This window comes from Ascaphus truei, chromosome 6 (assembly GCF_040206685.1).
Source record: "Ascaphus truei isolate aAscTru1 chromosome 6, aAscTru1.hap1, whole genome shotgun sequence".
NCBI classification, from domain to species: Eukaryota; Metazoa; Chordata; class Amphibia; order Anura; family Ascaphidae; genus Ascaphus; species Ascaphus truei.
Window position 1 is genome coordinate 22,512,173 of NC_134488.1, and position 20,506 is coordinate 22,532,678.

The 20,506-nt window shown below is 44.8% G+C and overlaps 1 protein-coding gene across 7 annotated transcripts in view; it reads left to right on the plus strand.

Annotated features, from left to right (window-relative positions):
- The window catches only part of KLHL17 (kelch like family member 17), a 113,145-nt gene that overhangs the window by 27,128 nt on the left and 65,511 nt on the right, over window positions 1–20,506 (plus strand). Inside the window, exons 1-3 of one of the 7 annotated variants that reach the window (XM_075603608.1) lie at window positions 1,002–1,127; window positions 17,919–18,180; window positions 19,674–19,745. In XM_075603608.1, the coding sequence (XP_075459723.1) occupies window positions 1,044–1,127; window positions 17,919–18,180; window positions 19,674–19,745 (418 nt within the window). In that variant the 5' untranslated portion in view covers window positions 1,002–1,043. Of the gene's footprint in view, window positions 1–1,001; window positions 1,128–1,535; window positions 1,665–17,918; window positions 18,181–19,673; window positions 19,746–20,506 lie in introns of those variants that run through there. The other 6 variants (XM_075603609.1, XM_075603612.1, XM_075603615.1 and 3 more) reach the window with 6 other exon arrangements.

The following is a 20,506-nucleotide window of genomic DNA, read 5'->3' on the forward strand; positions in this document are numbered from 1 at the left end:
GCACGCGACGGCGGCAATGCATTTGTTTTGACGCGACGTCGCTGTCGCCGGCACTATAATCGCAGCCGTAGGAGGTGCCCACACAGCAACGCAGATCAGTGTGTAATTGAAGGTGGTGTGGCCTGAGGCAAAGGTGCACAGATGCTTTAAACGGTGGTAGGGCTTGAAATGTTGGTGCAGATAGCAGTACAGTTCATGTGTTTTTTAAGTGGTAATCGTTAACAAGTGCAAACAATAAAGGACAAGTGGTATGTCTGGGGGCAGCCTGTATTAAGCATGTGTGCATTGGAATACCTGCAGTTGTGCTCAGGTGCAGTTTAAGGTGGTACTGTACTGCCTGGTATAGAGGCGCAGCTTGCGGTATAACTGTGCTATTTAAGGTGGTACTGTACTGCCTGGTATAGAGGCGCAGCTTGCGGTATAACTGTGCTATTTAAGGTGGTACTGTACTGCCTGGTATAGAGGCGCAGCTTGCGGTATAACTGTGCTATTTAAGGTGGTACTGTACTGCCTGGTATAGAGGCGCAGCTTGCGGTATAACTGTGCTATTTAAGGTGGTACTGTACTGCCTGGTATAGAGGCGCAGCTTGCGGTATAACTGTGCTATTTAAGGTGGTACTGTACTGCCTGGTATAGAGGCGCAGCTTGCGGTATAACTGTGCTATTTAAGGTGGTACTGTACTGCCTGGTATAGAGGCGCAGCTTGCGGTATAACTGTGCTATTTAAGGTGGTACTGTACTGCCTGGTATAGAGGCGCAGCTTGCGGTATAACTGTGCTATTTAAGGTGGTACTGTACTGCCTGGTATAGAGGCGCAGCTTGCGGTATAACTGTGCTATTTAAGGTGGTACTGTACTGCCTGGTATAGCGGCGCAGCTTGCGGTATAACTGTGCTATTTAAGGTGGTATTGGTTGAAGGGCTTGTGTCATTGGCTGCAAATGCTCCAGGCCGGTTTTAAAGCTGCCAATAACATCCCCACGTGTTTAATGAGTCACTTGATAGTTACAATACCCTGAATCCTGGACCGGTTTGATCACAGCAAATGCAGGGCATCGGTTGCTGCACATGGCACGGGAGGGCCACTCCAGAACAGAGAGGAGCGTCCTTAAGAGCATCCAGGCACCTGGTTGGTTGAGATTTGCGTCAATTTCAGCCCCTTTCACAATTCCGGAGGGGTCTTCTCTTTGCAGGATAGTGACACAGAAGTCGGCTGCTCCCGGCCCTGAGAGCCCAACTAAAATCCATGGTCTCTGTGCAAAGAGATTCCCTCATCCTCCCCCCCTCCATCTCTCCCTCTTCTCCCCCCCTCCATCTCTCCCTCTTCTCCCCCCCTCCATCTCTCCCTCTTCTCCCCCCCTCCATCTCTCCCTCTTCTCCCCCCTCCATCTCTCCCTCTTCTCCCCCCTCCATCTCTCCCTCTTCTCCCCCCTCCATCTCTCCCTCTTCTCCCCCCCCCATCTCTCCCTCCTCTCCCACCCCCCCTTCCTCCCCATCTCTCCCTCCTCTCTCTTCCCCCCCCCCTATCCTCCCATCTCCTCTCCTCCCCCTCCTCTCTGTGTGTGCTGCATGTGATGCGCAGAGCCGGGAGCAGCGCATGATGAGTCCGGGGGACACCGCAAGCTTCACAGGGTAAAATCTCTGCTGCACCTACAGCCATATGTCTGTGAGTATGAGCGAGATCCACTGCACAGGGTGACATGCAAAGGTTTGCTTATCTGCTACTAGATGTGTAATTGCACAGGGCAGAGTATATTAGAGGAGAGCTATCTGGCAAATAGATTTTGCTGAATGTGTTACAGAGGATGGATGCTTTAAATATTCATTTTTCTGCTTGCTTTAGGATTTGTACGTATGCATGGCCAGCTTTCTTAATTGTAGTATTCTTACTGTGTGTGTGTGTGTGTGTGTGTGTGTTGGATATGTGTATCACACACACACACACACACACACACACACACACACACACACACACACACACACACACACACACACACACACACACACACACACACACTGCTGTAGTAATGCTAGGCATGTACATGCTTTGTTACATGCAACTGCTGGACAGCTATTATTCCTAGAATGAATGATAGATACTATGTGGTCAGCATCCTGTCCCATGCTTTTATGTAGGATTAAGATGGATTTCATTCGTGTGCAGAGGGGCCATGGACGTATTGCAGAGCGCATTCGTTGCAACACTCAAAGGCACCCGCACAAAATGACTGGTAACAAGGCTGCTGTCTGGTCTGCAGTTTTGCAGATCTGCTGCAGTCATGGGGCAAGACAAGGCGCAGACTCTTTTGCACCGCATTGGGGAGACAGCATTTAACCCAATCGCAGTGTGTGTGCATGATTTGTCTGGTAGGTGTCCCATTTCTTCACAGAATAAAAAAATTTAAATAGTGCACCTTGGCAGTTATGTTTTGTGTTCCTAATGGGACTATCACTGCTGTAAACACCACCATTGGATGACTTCCCATTGCTGAAATTGTGCGAAGAAAGAAGAGTGGGCGAGGTGTGCTTTGTCCAAGGGCTGTTATTCACCCTGAGATAGCCTCCTGTCCAGGGATAATGTGGCCATGCCTTGAAAAGGGGAGGTTACGGGATATTTTGTGAAGTCCAAGGCAAATTGATGGTGGCTTAAGGACCATGATTTCAGATGTACGAAGGGAATCCGAGGTTTATCAGGCAATGTGCTTCACAACAAAACTGCCCAGAGTGAAAGTGGGAGGGTGAGATGACCTGTGGGTGGGTGGTTGACCCTGTATGGTACTGTAGATATGCAGCTGCTGAGTCTCTGATGCCTTCCTAAACTATATACTAGATGGGAGACGTGAGTAAAGACACTGACACAGAGTTTGAAGCAGGGGAACCTAGTTCAATTTCCGGTGTCCGCTCCTTGCGACCTTGGGCAAGTCACTTTATCTCCCTGTGCCTCATGCCCCCCCCCCCCCCCCGAAATAGATTGTAAGCTCCAAGTGGCAGGGACTGTCTGCAAAATGTCCCTGTAAAGCGCTGCATAAAACTAGCAGCGCTATACAAGAACAAACAATTATTAATAGATCAGGAGTGGCCAACTTCGGTCATCAAGGGCCACCAACCGGTCTGGTTTTAAGATATCCCTGCTTCAGCACAGGTGGCTCAGTCTATGACAGAGCCACCTGTGCTGAAGCAGGGATATCATTACAACCTGACCTGAGGACTGGAATTGGCCACTCCTGCACTAGTTAAGAGGGTGAATGGTGCCCGTTTGCCTACTCGCGAGTCAGCTGGCAGCACTATCCACCGGCAGTTGCAGCGTGCAGAATAATTATAAGTGGCTTCTATGACTGGATTGTCTACAGGAGCAGCTGTAAACAGAGGTTTTCTCTTCTTGCCTACACTATACCAGTAGGGTGCACATTAGTGTACCTATACTATGCCTGTATACTGTTCTACCCTCTCACTTGCACTGGCCCTTTATTGACCAGCCCTGATTAACAGAGCAGGTGTTGGGTCAGTGCTGTTTAACCCTACCCTAACCACCTACCTTGAGGTTTTGTACTGTGTGAACCTCTCTGCATATACCTAGGGCTACTGATGGTGAGGGGCGACGGCCTGCTTCAAACTAAAGCTGTGCTTGTCTTCCTATTTAGTGTACTAAGTGTGTGTAACTCAGTCATATATATTTGCCATATTATATGGTTTGGGGACTATACATATCCCCGCATATGAAGGTTCACTATACTTGAGATTCAGCATCTATCCAGGTGGACTGAACTATATCCATATACCCTGTTCTGGCAAATTATACCACACAGCAACGTGCATTTATACCACTACTTGCTCTACTTTTTATGGTACACACCTACCCAGCCACTTGTGTCTACGTGCCACTAGCATGGTATTTTGGCAATTGGCAGACCTGGCTAGGATCCGCATCTGTATTTGTGTTCGTTGCTTTATTGTGATCTCAAGGTCTATGTACTGACACACATACTGCAGTAGAGTTTCTTACCTCTGGTTACTCACACAAGTGGTTTATTGTAGCCACTTGTTTTTGATTGCAAAACACTATTTTGAGTGTATTGGCAATCAATATATTGGTGATTTAGAACTTGGGATTGCTTGTTCATACTTAGGATTCATGCGTTTAATACTCGTTTTACTCCCCTATATTTTAAGTGGTAAATAAAAATACGTTTTAATTTGTTCACTCATCGCCCACCAGATGTATTGAGTGCCCAATCTAGGTTTTTGTTCTCTGTTCGTTATCCATTTATATCCACGTAGGGAGCACCTACATCCATTCCTTTGACAGCTGCGGGGGTCCCCCTATAGTCTCCTAAAATAAGGAACCAATAGAGATGCTAATCCCAAATGTATATGATTATTTGTATTGTAGTATTGTATGGAGACCGGTGTATTTATATTATTTGATGTGCCCATCATGTCCAAAGTGGTTTACAGGGCAGACCCCGTAATAAAGAAAGTTGTAATAAAAGCATCAACCTTAAAACTACAATATGCAATGTAATCCCTGTACTCTAGCGTTTAAATTCCATAGTATAGGGCAGGGGGGCTCAACTCCAGTCCCCACGATCCCCCAACAGGTCAGGTTTTAAGGATATCCCCTGCTTCAGCACAGGTGGTTCAATCAGAGGCTGTCTTTGACTGAGCCTCTGATTTAGCCATCTGTGCTGAAGCATCGTTAAAACCTGACCTGTTGGGGGGGGGAGGGGGGGGTCTTGAGGACTGGAATTCAGCACCCCTGCTATAGTGTAATATTGATATATACTGCATGGAGACGGTACTTTTTCAGGTGCATTTTTATCATTCTACTTTAAAAATATTATTATTATTATAATAATACTGTGTGCCATGTTTATTTTCATTTGATTACCCCCCCCCCCCCTCCCTGAGCTGCAAATGCCATTTTTTATGGCTACCCTGCTCCTACCCTTTGCTCTGCTAAATAGAGTAAGCGGATGTTGCTGGTCTATAAAGGATCCGTCTTGGCACAGATAAAGGCGTTTTTACTAATATTTATAGTCCCCCCCAGGGATAGAAAGGCCGATGGGCCCAGGTCACATGGCAAACACCACACATCCTTTTTTGTGTCGGCTTCCTAATTTGCAAACAAACTTTCCCTGGCGGAGAAGTTTAACCGAGTCAGAGCGCGCACCCTGCTATACATTTTATCAATTAAAAAACATTGGCAGTTTATTCAGGAGAACTATTGTTTGAGGATATTATTTGCAGCCTTCATAAATAATTAAATTAATAAAGATGCACTTTTTCTGTTCATTCTCATAATGCTTTTATATCTCGACTAAACGAAACAAGTCTGCCGCTCAGCTAGTAGAATATAAATGTTATCTGTAAATGTGAGGAAATGTGGTGGTGCATGAGGGATTGAAACTAACTAACTAACCACAACTTTGTGAGACCCCATGGGGTACACAAGAAAAGAATCCCTATGTCAATGCACTCAACCTCTATTATGTAATCATATTAGCAGTGTATGACTGCAGAGTATAATACTCAAGTTTTGAGGGGTCTCACTAAGTTGTGGTTTATGCTTTTATATCTCACCATAATTGATCTATACTATACGGGAATCGTTGTGACCGTTTTCACTGTCCCTTCTACCCCTTTTGTTAAAACATAAAAAGTGCACGTTCCTTGGAAAATTGGTATATTAGAATTAGTGTTGTAGGCTTAAATTTGAGAAGCTTTTTAACATATCTTCATTTCTCTTATGTAGTCAAGTACTGCACATGGAATTTTCAGACTCAAAACGTTACAGATGACAAATTAAACAAGCACAAATATGCAATTTATCACATCTGGTACAATTCTAAATGTGTAACATTGAACACCGTAAGAATAACCATTTCATATAGCGCCTCTTTTCTCCCAATGGGACTCAGCGCGTCACACTGACAGTACAGCGAGCGGTACGCAGCACATAGGAATGTTACAGACACGGCCCCTGCCCAGATGAGCTTGCAATCTGTTTTTGGTGCCTGAGGCACAGGGAGATAAAGTGACTTGCCCAAGGTCACAAGGAGCTGACACCGGGGAATTTGAACCAGGGCATTGTTATCTGAATTGGTGTCTTTACTCACTGAGCCGCTCCTTCTCCCAGTAAGTGACTAGATCAAGTGAACTCTTAATTAGAACTTTTCAAAGGGGTGGGTGCCAGTGACAAACCACGTGCAAATATGATGGTACAACCCTTGGAAACAGCTGCAGCTCTTTCACAGAGGATCTCCCCCACATCCTTCATATCTGTCGGCATCATAAATGTTCGTCTGATTCAAGTGTCCGAAGTAACTGACTTGTCTAGGTCTGAACCCTCTTGAAAATCGGTGACCGTGCCACTAGGCCACCCCTTTTTCCGATGGTTCTTTGGCCCATATTTACAAATGGGGGGGCTCTTTCATACGACACCTTCCAGCCCATTCATGTAACAGCAGCGGGGGTCTTATGGAATGACGCGTTTTGTAAATATGGCCCATTTGTTTGAACGAGCCGTAAGGCAGCGCTCATACACTCCGCTTGTTTGCGAGAGTGCGCGCGCTTCCCATTCTGCATGGCTATAACACAAGCCATCCCTGCTCATAGTGTTGGCGTCGATGGTGGGGCGTGGCTATGACGTCACGGAGCTGTTTTTCGCCGTGATTGGCTGAACTGCTCACTTGATGCGGCCGCCGCTTGTAAAGATTTTTTTTATTTTTTTGTCTTTTCAAACCGGATCGCGCTCCGTCGTGTGTGTGCACACACCATGTCCTGCAATTTGTGCTTGGAGCGCAAGCGCCATCGCACACAGTATGAGCCCAGCCTAAGGCGCCATCGCACACAGTATGAGCCCAGCCTAAGGCGCCATCGCACACAGTATGAAACATAGAACCACATAATCTAGCTCAAAATTTTACGTTGTGCGGATGCTTGCACTTCTTTTTGCACTTTGCACTTTTTTTTTTGCAATGCCAGTATGCCTTGTGAAGTGGGCCTGTTGTGCAAAAAGGAGTAGGAAGCCGTTCCGTGCTTTGGCAGTGGAACGGTTACTGGCACAAAGTAACACTGTGAGCAGATCCGCCATCCACTGCCTCCAAAAATGCAGCCGTTGTTCAATGGGCAGAAGAGACCGTCTCATCGACATTCATTTATGGAAACGGCATGCGTGGCGACACTGTGTTCCAGGGCGGCAGAACAAATCCCTGTTTATCAGTCAGCAGAGGAAGTGGGTGGCAGATGTCCCTGACGCTGTGCAACAAAGCAAATGCTGGAATCGGGAGTTCTTGACCTTGGAGTGAAATGCTTCCTGTGCAGGGAGAGGACGCTGGTTGTGATATTGGAAAGGTACCAGCCTTTAAAGTGTGAATTCTGCCTTGTGGGAGAATTGGCATTTTAAGCCCTATTTCTGAACGTGGGTGAGTAAGTTTAATGCTCCGCACATCGAGAGAGTCTCCCAGCAGCAATGAGTCAAAACCAATGCAAAAAGAAAAAATGAAAAGTTACAGAGATGCCTAATGGGGAAATCCGGGGGAAACAAAGCAGACACGGTACACACCGGCTAATAGGGAACGGCAACGTCAGGAGTGGGGTTCCAGCTTTCTAGTGGTGACCCCGGCAGCCATTAACATTTTTTTTTTTAATAGAAAACATTCATAGTCTTGCCCCTTGGAAAATTGAGGCACCTCGGATCCAGGGATGAGCTATGGGAATTTCCCCCCCAAACCCTCACAGATCAAGTAAACTCTTTAATAAAATCAATGTTTTGGGAGGGGGGGGGGGCGGGGGGAAACTGCTGCATTAAAGGTAAACGTTTTCAAACCACTCCAGCACACCCAGGGGTATTCTGGTATGTGTACATGATCACGTTGCTTGGAACGGAACATTTTACAATGGGTCATTGTGATGGTGTTGGGTTTCTCCCAAGTTGGATATTTACATAATTTTATAAGTACTTCAGTATTTGGATATGTATGTATGTCTGTCTTTATCTATCTATCTATCTATCTATCTATCTATCTATCTATCTATCTATCTATCTATCTATCTATCTATCTGCAAATACAACTGTATGCTCATCTGCATGTCTTAGGCAGGTCTGCAACCCCGCCTTTCCCCATTATCACCCAGCATACAGCATTTCCACTGCAGCAAGGGATTCTGGGAAATGACATGCAAATGAGCACACAGTGTCACTTTTTGCCTCAAAAACCATTTTAAACATGGTTCCCTATAGGCTTAAGCTTGCTACATGGTCACAGCTTTGAGCACAGCCAGGGTTAAGGTGCATACCCAGAAAACCACCCACAGACAGCTGTTTCGACCTTGATGGGTCTCATCAGTGTGGGGTTGATTTTAACTGGGTATGCAAAGAGGCTATGGGATAGGCTATACCATAATACTGAGTTAAGTTATGGTGAGTAAAAAAAGTGACAAAAACCCTCCACAGGAAAGCAAATATGCAAATACAACTGTATGCTCATCTGCATGTCTTAGGCAGGTCTGCAACCCCGCCTTTCCCCATTATCACCCAGCATACAGCACTTCCACTGCAGCAAGGGATTCTGGGAAATGACATGCCATGACATTACTCACCATAACTTAACTCAGTATTATGGTATAGCCTATCCCATAGCCTCTCATGCATACCCAGTTAAAATCAACCCCACACTGATGAGACCCATCAAGGTCGAAACAGCTGTCTGTGGGTGGTTTTCTGGGTATGCACCTTAACCCTGGCTGTGCTCAAAGCTGTGACCATGCAGCAAGCTTAAGCCTATAGGGAACCATGTTAAAAATGGTTTTTGAGGCAAAAAGTGACACTGTGTGCTCATTTGCATGTCATTTCCCAGAATCCCTTGCTGCAGTGGAAGTGCTGTATGCTGGGTGATAATGGGGAAAGGCGGGGTTGCAGACCTGCCTAAGACATGCAGATGAGCATACAGTTGTATTTGCATATTTGCTTTCCTGTGGAGGGTTTTTGTCACTTTTTTTACTCACCATAACTTAACTCAGTAGTATGTATGTATGTATGTATGTATGTATGTATGTGTTCGTTCGACAAACCTATACATTTGCACGCCCCGTGCGAGTGGATTTAACATCGTGGCGAGCTCCAATTGGACCAAGCAGCACACGTTTGGTACTAGGTGGCGAGTAGATTTTTTTGTGATTTGTCGACCACTATATATATATATATATATATATATATATATATATATATATATATATATATATATATATATATATATATATATATATATATATATATATATATATATATATATATATAGAGAGAAAAAGCGCCCGATCCTTGTGTAAAATCAGATTGACATTTTAATAAACCATGGACAAGACAATTGCACACTTACAATTAGTCTGATTAAAATAAGCGTTTTATGGGACCTGCCCATGCACCAAACGAAGACTTCACCGTCACCTCCGCTCTGTAATCTCACGATCAGTTCGAGACCCAGCAATTGAGAACGCCGTTTTCTCCAAGGTGTTTCTATAACAGACATCCGTCAGGTGATGAAATCCGCAAAGGCGGAAGAAACGCGTAGGGACGGTTTGCATTGAAACTACGGTGGCTGACCTGCCTTCGGCACCAGAGAGAGACCAAGGAAATACAAGGAAAATCCTTCCGGTATCCAGCACCGCATGTGTGGGAGTAATGGCGGACGCACGCTGCTGAGAAGCTCCTGACGGATGTCTGTTATAGAAACACCTTGGAGAAAACGGCGTTCTCAATTGCTGGGTCTCGAACTGATCTTGAGATTACAGAGCGGAGGTGACGGCGAAGTCTTCGTTTGGTGCATGGGCAGGTCCCATAAAACGCTTATTTTAATCAGACTAATTGTAAGTGTGCAATTGTCTTGTCCATGGTTTATTAAAATGTCAATCTGATTTTACACAAGGATCGGGCGCTTTTTCTCTTTTCTTTTTTCTAATAGGTACTATGGGAACTTGGTGAACCCAAGAAGAAGCAGCCTGGACCTTTGTTTTATTTACTCATGGACTTCATTTGGACTTAAGTATCAATTTTTATAGTTCTATTTTTGTATTTTTATGCTATTTTTTATGTTCAACAGATTATTTTTATCTTTTATATATTTTTGCACATTTTTTCTATCATTTTTTGTTTGATGTATGTTGTTTTTTTATATATATCAATTATCAATTAGTAAATTAGACACTAGTTGGTTCATGCAAACATCATAATCACTATTGATATTTGGTGCAACATTTTGGCACACGTCACCGGAGTGGCAGCAATTTGGGTGTACTTGAGAAAGGGGCGCTGTCTTTATAACTGTCCATATATATATATATATATATATATATATATATCTCCCATAATGGATACATGTACCACTATCTGAAGCCTCTTCTATTTACAGCACAGTGACCCGATAAATCGGTGTGAGTTTGGTTATGACCTAATGCCCTCTGATCTGTTCAAATGCCATTTGAAAACGTGCTACACCATGAGGCCAGACTGGGCAAAGAGTTATTGTAAACCTCTGCTGTTTGCAATGCTCCGAGAGGAATGAATATATACTGAGAAGAACTTTTTCAGGTGTGGTTGGAGTGGAGCGGCCCAGTGAGTAAAGACACTGACGCTGTAAACAATAAACAGTGAGTTTGAGACGGGGTTTAAAAATCCCGATGTCGGCACCTTGTGCGAGTCACTTTATCTCCCTGTGCCTCAGGGATCAAATACATAAAGTGTAAGCTCATCTGGACAGGGACTGTGTCTGTAACATTCCTATGTGCTGCGTAAGGCGCGCTGTACTGTCAGTGTGACGGGGTTTGCGTCCCGTTGTGAGAAAAGTGCTATATGAAAAAGTTGATTATTCTGATTAGGATACTATAAAATTAATAATAATAATATTCTATGTGCCATGTCTATTCTCATTGGAAATTTTTTTTTTCCCCCCAGCAGCAAATGCCACATTTTTTTTGGCCATCAAACTGCTACCCCTTGTTATGTTAGAGTAGGAGGATGTTGTTGCATATAAAGCATCCGTCTTTGCACAGATAAGGGTTTTTAATAATATTTATAGTTCCCCCGGGGACGGAGCGCTGGCAGGCCCAGGTCACATGGCGAACATCACACATCCTATTGTGTCTTGTTCCTTATGCGCACAACAAACTTTCACTGCAGCTAATGAAAGCCCCAGGAACAACATCTAGGTATGGATTTGGGGTATTCTCCGAGTTACCGCTCTGCAGTGCAAATGACAATATACATAGCACTGCGCTGTGGGGTGAAGAGCTTCCAGAGATATTTGTCTCCAAGGACTGAAATTCGTGACATTTGTGGGTTCTGGACCAAAATATTACCAGCCCGATCTCGATGAAAGTGGCGCCTCCTCCGGCATCCGCGTCATGATCGCAACAGAGCCCGCCGGATCCCCCGGCACTGTCCAAGTGAATGGGAAAATACTCATTTTTATCTGTCTGTGACTGACACGGACTCGCTGAAAATCAGTGAGAGCTGACACGTCCTTTTTCTCTGTAAGAAAAGGGTTAACCACAACTGGCACTTCTGGGGTATTCTCTGTACTTGCTTCATGCCAGGTTACCACGGGCCATGCAGGGAACTGAACATACAGAAAAAGCAAAAGGAGCCCAGCAAAACGTGAGAGCTGGATGCCGGAAAGGGAACTAGAAAATCCAGATTGAATGCAGCATCGTGCCACACAAAGGCTAAAATAGGACACCTGCCCTGTCTTGGTGTGGCACGATGCTGCATTCAGTCTGGATTTTCTAGTTCTTTCCTGCATCCTGCTCTCACGGTTTTGCTGGGCTCCTTCGCCTTTTCGGTTTGTTCTTACCCACATTAGCAGCGGGATGCGCGCCAGGACGATCAATGCCTTCAGCATCAGGGGTCCGTGAGTAGCTGCGTTACTCCATTCATTGCCGGTCAAATACAAAACCACTATTGCCTATGAAGGTTTGAATGAATGTTCTATGCTGTGTTTTTGTACCTGAGCCCAGAGCTGCAGGGAATTATTTGACCTTTCCTGTGCTGCTGCGAGTGGTTATGGCGGCACAGTACACTCCCAAGTGTCTGATCGGTCCATGTGCTTCAAAAAGTTTGTGTGTGTCTCATCCGCTTTAGACATTATCTACACGTAGATTCTTGGAGCACCACATTAGAGATTCATTTCTCTAAGGCTGCGCTTATAGTGCCTTGCGATGCGACGTCGCTCCAAAACAAATGAATTGACTCCGTCGCAAGCGCTTATAGTAGGAGCGACAAAGCGACGTTGCGTGTAAAAACTTGGAAGCCGGGTAAATTTGATATTTTTTTTTTTTTTGAGACAGTCGCCACATGTGACTGGTTTACAGACAATCAAATTGAACTGCCTGCCCCTTTTAGTGATGTCACTGGCCTTGTCGCTAAAAGTAAAATTACAACTTTTGCCGACGGGTGATGTCATCGGTCGCGTCGCTGTCGCCAGCACTATAAGCGCGGCCTTACTCTACATGCATGGAACTGTCCTGTATTGGTTATCCTCAGCGATGCCACATTTCTCTGCAGCACGGAGTTGTTATTAATAATAGGTTGTCTTCCTAGCTCCCACCTCTCTGTATAAACTCTATACTGGTTACTGAGCTGTCCAATATCAGATTATCATGGTTCTTTCTCTCTCTCTCTCTGGTAAAAGTGCCATTCATATCACAACTGTGTGTGTGCATTTATTTGTGTGAACTTGACATTTTGTGTGTGTATATCAGGGGTGGACAAAATGTATTAGCCAGTTTTGAAAAGCTCGGGGGGGGGGGGGTTGATGGCTATCATGGCACTCAACTCCCCTTACCTCCCAACTCTCAGCGGCTCTGTGTGTGAATGCGTGGGTCAGACTGTATATTTGACACACACTCACGCGCACTGACCGACTGACACACACACCAAACTTGTGCTCGCGTTAGTAAAGCATTATTGAACACGGGTCCGTGACAAGTCAACCAGAGCCAGGATACAAAATGTAGGCACCCAGGATTTTTTCCATCCCGTGTGTGTATATATGTATCATCACCCTTCACCCCATGTCAATCCACTGCTGGATGTAGGACTCCCCAATGATCTTCCAGGATATCTATCTATCTCTTTCTCTCTCTGATTTCTCCATTTTCTCCTTTCCTCTCTCTGACATCACCTCATCTCATTTTCTCTCTCGCTTCTCCTCTTCATCTCCATCTACCCCTCATTTTCTGCAGAAACCTGCGCTCTATTAACTTACCAGCGTTTGAGTCCACTTTACGCTCCTCTCTCAGTTCTGGTCCAGACTCTGACAACTTGGTCAGGAACTACAACTCTGCCTTATCCTCCTCTCTTGATCTACATGCCCCGCTTTCTCTCTGCCGTCCTCGCCCTTCTAACCCCAGACCCTGGCTTATTCCCACACGCGCATGCTGCGTTCCTGCACTCGTTCCTCTGAACGCCTCTGGAGGAAATCTCACACTCGCAGACTTCCTTCACTACAAATTTATGCTGTCCTGTTTCAACTCTGCCCCATCTCAGGCTAAACAAACCTACTTTTCTTCACTAATTAACACACACAAATCTAACCCACAACGATCCTTTTCTGTATTTGCCTCTCTACTCAAACCTCCCTCTGCTGCCTCTTCTTCTTCCTCCATCACACCTCAGGACTCTGCTGACTATTTTAAGGAAAAGGTGCAATCCATACGTCAGAACATCCCCTCTGTTTCCTCCTCCCATTCTACACCGCTTCCTAACTCTCCTCCTGCCTTCCTTGACTCCTTTTCCATTGTCTCAGAGGAGGATGTGTCACTACTGATCTCTTCCTCTCCCTCTACCACTTGCCCTCTTGACCCCATTCCCTCCCATCTCCTAAAACCTCTTGTTCCTACCATAACCCCTATGCTGACACACATTTTTAACTCATCCCTCTGCTCTGGAACCTTTCCATCCTCCTTCAAACATGCAACAGTTATACCATTACTCAAAAACAGCAAGCTTGACCCTACCTGTCTTTCTAACTATCGACCTGTCTCCCTCCTGCCTTTTGCCTCTAAACTCCTAGAACGTCTTGTATTCTCTTGTTTGCTCCACTTTCTCAACACCCATTCTCTCCTAGACCCTCTAAAATCTGGCTTCCGCACTGCTCACTCGACTGAAACAGCCCTCACTAAAATAACTAATGACCTCCCATGCTGCCAAAGACAGAGGTCATTACACTCTGCTCATATTACTCAACATCTCCGCAGCATTTGACACTGTGGACCACCCTCTTCTCCTTCACATTCTCCATACTCTTGGTATTCGGAACAAAGCTCTATCCTGGATCTCCTCTTACCTCTCCCATCGTACTTTCAATGTCTTTTCTGCTAACGCGTCCTCCTCCTCTATCGATCTCTCTGTGGGGGTACCCCAGGGCTCTGTCCTGGGACCTCTTCTCTTTCTCTGTACACACTTTCTCTAGGTGACCTAATCACATCTTTTGGGTTTTGGCAGTGTGCGGGAAGGGGACTTTGGCTGATGAATGAGTAATGCCTTCAGGGTGTGATGCTCTCTTCCTCCTCCTCCTGTTTTCTTGCCTCGAATTCCTGGTCCGCTTCTTTTATGCTTCCGTTTCTTTAGTCATCCGTTCTTTAACCCCGAATCTGCAGGAATAGTCAGCAGAGTACCTTCCGTGCTTTGTTGCAGGTGACTTCCGCAATAGGGCATTTAGCATGTGCGTCATTATATCCATGAGTATGAAAGTGTATGTATGTTACATAGGTCATGTCTACTGCATGGATTACATGTAAAGATGACTGGTCATTTTGCTGACTGCCTGTGAGAGTATCACATGTTTAATAATCTTCCTTTTTGTATGATCTAGTATCTATTCTAGCCCCATGTATGTATATCTTTATTTACATAGCGCCAACAGCTGTACTCCGCGCTTTACAAGAGGGACAATACAGTATAGGGAATTCTAGTACAATAAGTGCTTCAAATAAGATCAGACAATAGGAATCCCTGCCCCGGAGAGCTTCCAATCCGTGGATGAACCGAAGGCCGTGATATTTAGTAGATTTAAACATGATGATTAGTGGATGATTATCACTGGGGTGGAGCAAACAAGTGACAATCTAGTATGTTTTTATGCACCCCATCTCCCTGTTGGGCCCCGTGTAAGGTAACGGTTAAACTGAGATACGAGGCCGATATCTGCAGCAAAAACAAGCCTTATCAGCACAGGCTTTGAGCCCAGATTCACTAAGCCTGGTTACATCCGTGAAAACACTGTTATCTACAGAATGGGCTTAGTGCTACATCCAATGAAACTTATACCTGGTACAGTGCCTAAATATCTCTCTCTATCTCTATCTCGTCTTTTAGTTTAACTCTTTGGCCAAATTGTTGTAAGCCCTTGAGCCCCTTCAGACCACATCTTAAGGGTACCTAACACTAACATAAAAACTTTATAACCTGTGCATTACCAGGAAGAATGATTTATAATAAATCTGTCAAAATTAGTTGCATAGTTCTAAGTCTGATTGAAGCTCTTATTAACCTTCAAAAGAGATATATATATATACACTGTACCGTGTATAAGTTTCATTGGATGTAGCACTGAGCTCTGTCTGTGTTTCATGTTCTGTCTCTGGTTTTAAATATATATTGCCATGCTCAGTAGTACTCCTCTGTGACACTTATACTCTTATATATATATATATATATATATATGCTGTGGTTATTTTGGGGGTTCAATATGAGCTTGTAGGTGTCCTGTATGATCTACAGAATGGGAATTCTATTCCCGGAAGTGACTCCATAGTCACTAAACTAATTGTATGCAGAAATAACTCCTGTAATTCTGTCATTGGAAGATGGTTGACGAGGAATTTCAAAGCACGATGTTCCCTAATGGTAACTAAAGTGTCTTTCAGAAAGACATAGGCTTCATTCTTTGATATTTATACTTATTTGATATTTATTGTAGGAAGGGCATACAATTATGGAATTGTGTTTTTTGTGTGTATACATGATATATGAAAAGTGAGGTGTGGTTTTTTTTTTCCCCCCCTCTGGTGATTTTATTGAACATCCGTGTTAACAATGGGGAGAAAATGACACATTTTTGAATTTGGTGCTTATATGGGCACGATTTTTAAAGTTTCCGTGCTCCTCTCAGACTGCCTTTGCCACCTGTGGGTGCAAGAGGTGGAACTCGGGTGCTAATGATGCTTCATATTTGTTATTTATCGGTTTTACTTGGAAGTGCAAGAGGATGGTGTGTTGTCGTTTAAAAAATAAAAATCTGAATCCCTGGATATATAGGATATTAGTCCTCTCCTGGGTGACCTTGGGCGAGTCACTTTATCTCCCTGTGCCTCAGGCACCAAAAGCATAGATTGTAAGTTCATCTGGGCAGGGGCTGTGCTTGTAACATTCCTATGTAATTGTGAAGCGGTTTGTGTACCATTTGGAGAAAAGCGCTATAGGAAATAGTTTTTATTATTATTACCGTATTAAAACTGCAGTTCAGGCTCCCGTTTTTTTTTTTGTTTTTTTTTTTGTTTTTTTTTTTTAACTTCAATAGTTTCATGTGTGCAATCTCTAATTGCCTAAAAAACTGCATAGCTGCCGGTCAATTCGTTCTCCGTCTATTGATCGCCAAAGTTTGGCGACATCTTTAAATATGGGGAATGTAAATCGTTGCTATAGGAACAAGCATGCTTGTTAAAATAGAATACAAGAAAATTGGTCTTTCAAAGTTGTTTTTTTAAAAACAGAAAATGCTAAAAGTATTTTTTCTTACTACAGAACTGATTTATTAAAAAAACCACACATGCAGGATATTTCCTGAACTGCAGCTTTAAACCAAGTTTTGTAACTTTGACTTTGGAATCGTTGCTTTTGACGATTTTGTAATAAATTGTAATCCCTGGGTGTACTACCATCTTAAAACAAGCCGACATTTCTAGGGCCGCACTTATTTCTCTGTATGAACCATTGCATTGTTTGATGAATCTGCGATTTAAAGGTGTGTGTGTGTGTGCCACAACTGTTCCCCCTGTTGGCTCACGCCCCTCCCCGCAGGACTCTACAAATGGGCCCTCACACTGCACCCAAATGATGCTGCTTCTGCCAGGATTAATTTAGGGCCTTCCACCTTCCGAGTACATGGTCCCCCAGATGAAGATACGAATAAAGAAAAACACAATTTAGCAAAACGTGACCGAAAATAGGGGCAAACATTTAAAAGGCAACAGGTTTAATTACTTCTAAAATTGTAGATTTGATAGAACAAAATGGATACAGAAAAACAAGTATTTCAGCTCTAAAGATCCTCCTCTGTCTATCTCCCCCCCCCCCCCCTAGGATTGAAGCAGGGGGTCTCCGGAGCTGAACCCCATTCATTTCAGTTCGGGGGACCCCATGCTTCCGGAGTTACTTCTGTAGGAGGTGCCGGTAGTCGCACTACTCGGCTGGCTGGGTTCACGTAATGGCGGCACAAGCTCCAGCACCCTGCAGGCCAATAGGAAGCCATAATATCCATCAGTGCGGCTTCCTTTTGGCCCACGTGACGCGGGAGGTTTAAACTTTGCTCCAGATAACGGCACCCCCTTTAGGAGGTTTGTATCTCTGAAAGCAGGGGGTCTCGGGAGCGGATATTAATGGGGTTCAGCTCCGGAGACCCCCTACTTCATATATATATATTTCTCCTTTAATGCCATGTTCTGTTCTGTAGTAAATGTGATGTTGCTTAACACATGCGTCTACTTAATTTAAGGACATGCTATATATGCGATCGCTCTGTATTGAATATGGACCTAAATTTTTATTGCAGTCTTTAGTTCCAGTTGCTCCTATGTGGGGCTGCCATATTTTGCCACGCATGCGGCGGAGGAGGTTTCTCGGTGTAAAGCTATTGTGCATTCACAGCTGCAACGAGTGAAGCCAGTGAAGGAGATATCCGGGGACCAGTCTCCGGCCATGGAGGGAGCCATGCAGCTTCTGACCCGGGATGGCCACAGCGTTTCCCACAATTCCAAGCGGCACTACCACGACGCCTTTGTCTGCATGAACCGAATGCGCCAGCGGGGACTTCTGTGCGACATTGTGCTCCACGTGGGGACCAAGGAGATCAAAGGTCACAAAGTGGTGCTGGCGTCCTGCAGCCCTTATTTCCACGCCATGTTTACAAGTAAGTGTCTCCCACGTACAAGGGCGATATCGGGCACAGGTTGCTCGCTCGACGCCATGCACTCCGTCGCGTGCGACTACTCGATCTGCAGCCTAACACAGGCGTGGGCAACTCCAGCCTCCAGAGCTACCAACAGGTCCGATTTTTAAGGCTATCCCTGCTTCAGCACAAGTGGCTCAGTCAAAGACTGTACAATTCAAACACTGAGCCACTGATGGAGCTACCTGTGCTGAAGCAGGGATATCCTTAAGACCTGTTGGTGGCCCTTGAGGACTGGCGTTGCCCACCCCCTGATCTAAGACGTAATGGTTATACATAATGCAAAGGAAAACTGTACCACTAACGGATGCAAACTTTGATAAAATCCTATTGCTTACTGTGCACCACTTTAACCCAGATTTAGCTTTAAAAGCTGTGCAAAATAGCACGCATAGGCGTACAAGGATTCGTGTTCAAATGAATAAGAAACAGTTACATACTGCTCATTTGCATGTCATTACCCAGAATCCCTGGTGGCAGTGGAAACCTTGTATGCTGAGTTTCTATGGGGGAACAGCAGGGGTGTGGACCTGTCTGAGATGTGCCAATTATAAGACCGCGCTGCGTAACCGCTTTCCCAGCGGTTTCATTAAATGACACACTGCAGCAAGGAAATGTGGCTCACGACACCTTGATACAAATAGGCGTGACATGTCCGTGGTGCCCTTACACGCAATGTAACTTTGCAATGACGGTTTGCGTTAATCCCTTCGTTCCTAGGTTTTCTCTCCTTCGTTCCACGTGCAAAAAAATTCTATAGATCTAGATTATCAGATAATAAGGCGTTTTATCTCCTTGTCTGAAATGTTGCTCTCCTGACCCGAGCATGCGAGACGTAACCAAGCCACTTGGCTGAACCAACAACCTACTGTACTGCGTTCTTGACCTGCTTGTTGAATATCACTGCAGTATGTCTGCAAAGGTGCTGGGTGATCTTGACTATAGGTGCTGGGTGATCTTGACTATAGGTGCTGGGTGATCTTGACTATAGGTGCTGGGTGATCTTGACTATAGGTGCTGGGTGATCTTGACTATAGGTGCTGGGTGATCTTGACTATAGGTGCTGGGTGATCTTGACTATAGGTGCTGGGTGATCTTGACTATAGGTGCTGGGTGATCTTGACTATAGGTGCTGGGTGATCTTGACTATAGGTGCCTTTTCTAAAATCCGAGCGAGCCTGGGGGCTTTATAATCTGGAAAGTGCATTCTATGCAATGTTATGTGGAGTCTGAGGTTGTGTGTATATATATATATATATATATATATATATATATATAAAAAAAATGTTCAACATGTAGGCTGAGCCAGACTTGGGGGGCGGGCTGGCCTGGGTGGGCAGGTGGTGGGGGGGGAAGGGGGAATTGCCCCCTGGGCTGGTCAGATTTAAAAAAAAGTTGGTCCGGTTCCAAAAAAGAAAGAAGCGGGGTTGCTGACTGCAGATTCTGGCCATTAGGTGGCGCTGCAGAGCTCAAATGGCAGCTCCTCCCAGGCTCTTCAGGCTCCCCTCTGCAGTGTGCTGGTAATGGTAAGTGTGTGTGACTGTGTGACTGTGTGACTGTGTGACTGTGTGACTGTGTGACTGTGTGTGTGTGTGACTGTGTGTGACACGGTGTGTGTGTGACACTGTGTGTGTGTGTGACACTGTGTGTGTGTGTGTGACACTGTGTGTGTGTGGGTGTGACTCCCAAAAGATTTGGAAGAAGTGTGTGCAACAACGTTCTTCTCTGGCGTGTGTTCGGCGGACGGCCGCAGTGCACCTCACGGCCTGACAAAATATATAGGGGAAAATGGGCATCCATGTAAATAAAATCAAGATGTTTTCTTCAAGCTGGAGACCGGTCCTATTAGGTCCAAAACATCTCTTACATTCTTGTCATTTTGGTGGACAGAATAAAAGATCTTGATTTTTATTTACTGTAGTGCTGTGGATCTCCCTTTTTTTCGTGTCTGTCTTTTTCTCTCTCTCTCTCTCTTTCTTGCTCTCTCTCTTTCTTTCTCTCTTTCTTTCTCTCTTTCTTTCTCTCTCTCTTTCTTTCTCTCTCTCTTTCTCTCTCTCTCTCTCTCTTTCTCTCTCTCTTTCTCTCTCACTCTCTCTCTCTCTCTTCTCTCTCTCTCTCTCTCTCTCTCTCTCTCTCTCTCTCTCTCTCTCTCTCTCTTCTTCTCTCTCTCTCTCTTCTCTCTCTCTCTCTCTCTCTCTTCTCGTCTTCTCTCTCTCTCTCTCTCTCTCTCTCTCTCTCTCTCTCTCTCTCTCGTTAATGCTGAAACATGCCATTTTTTATATATATA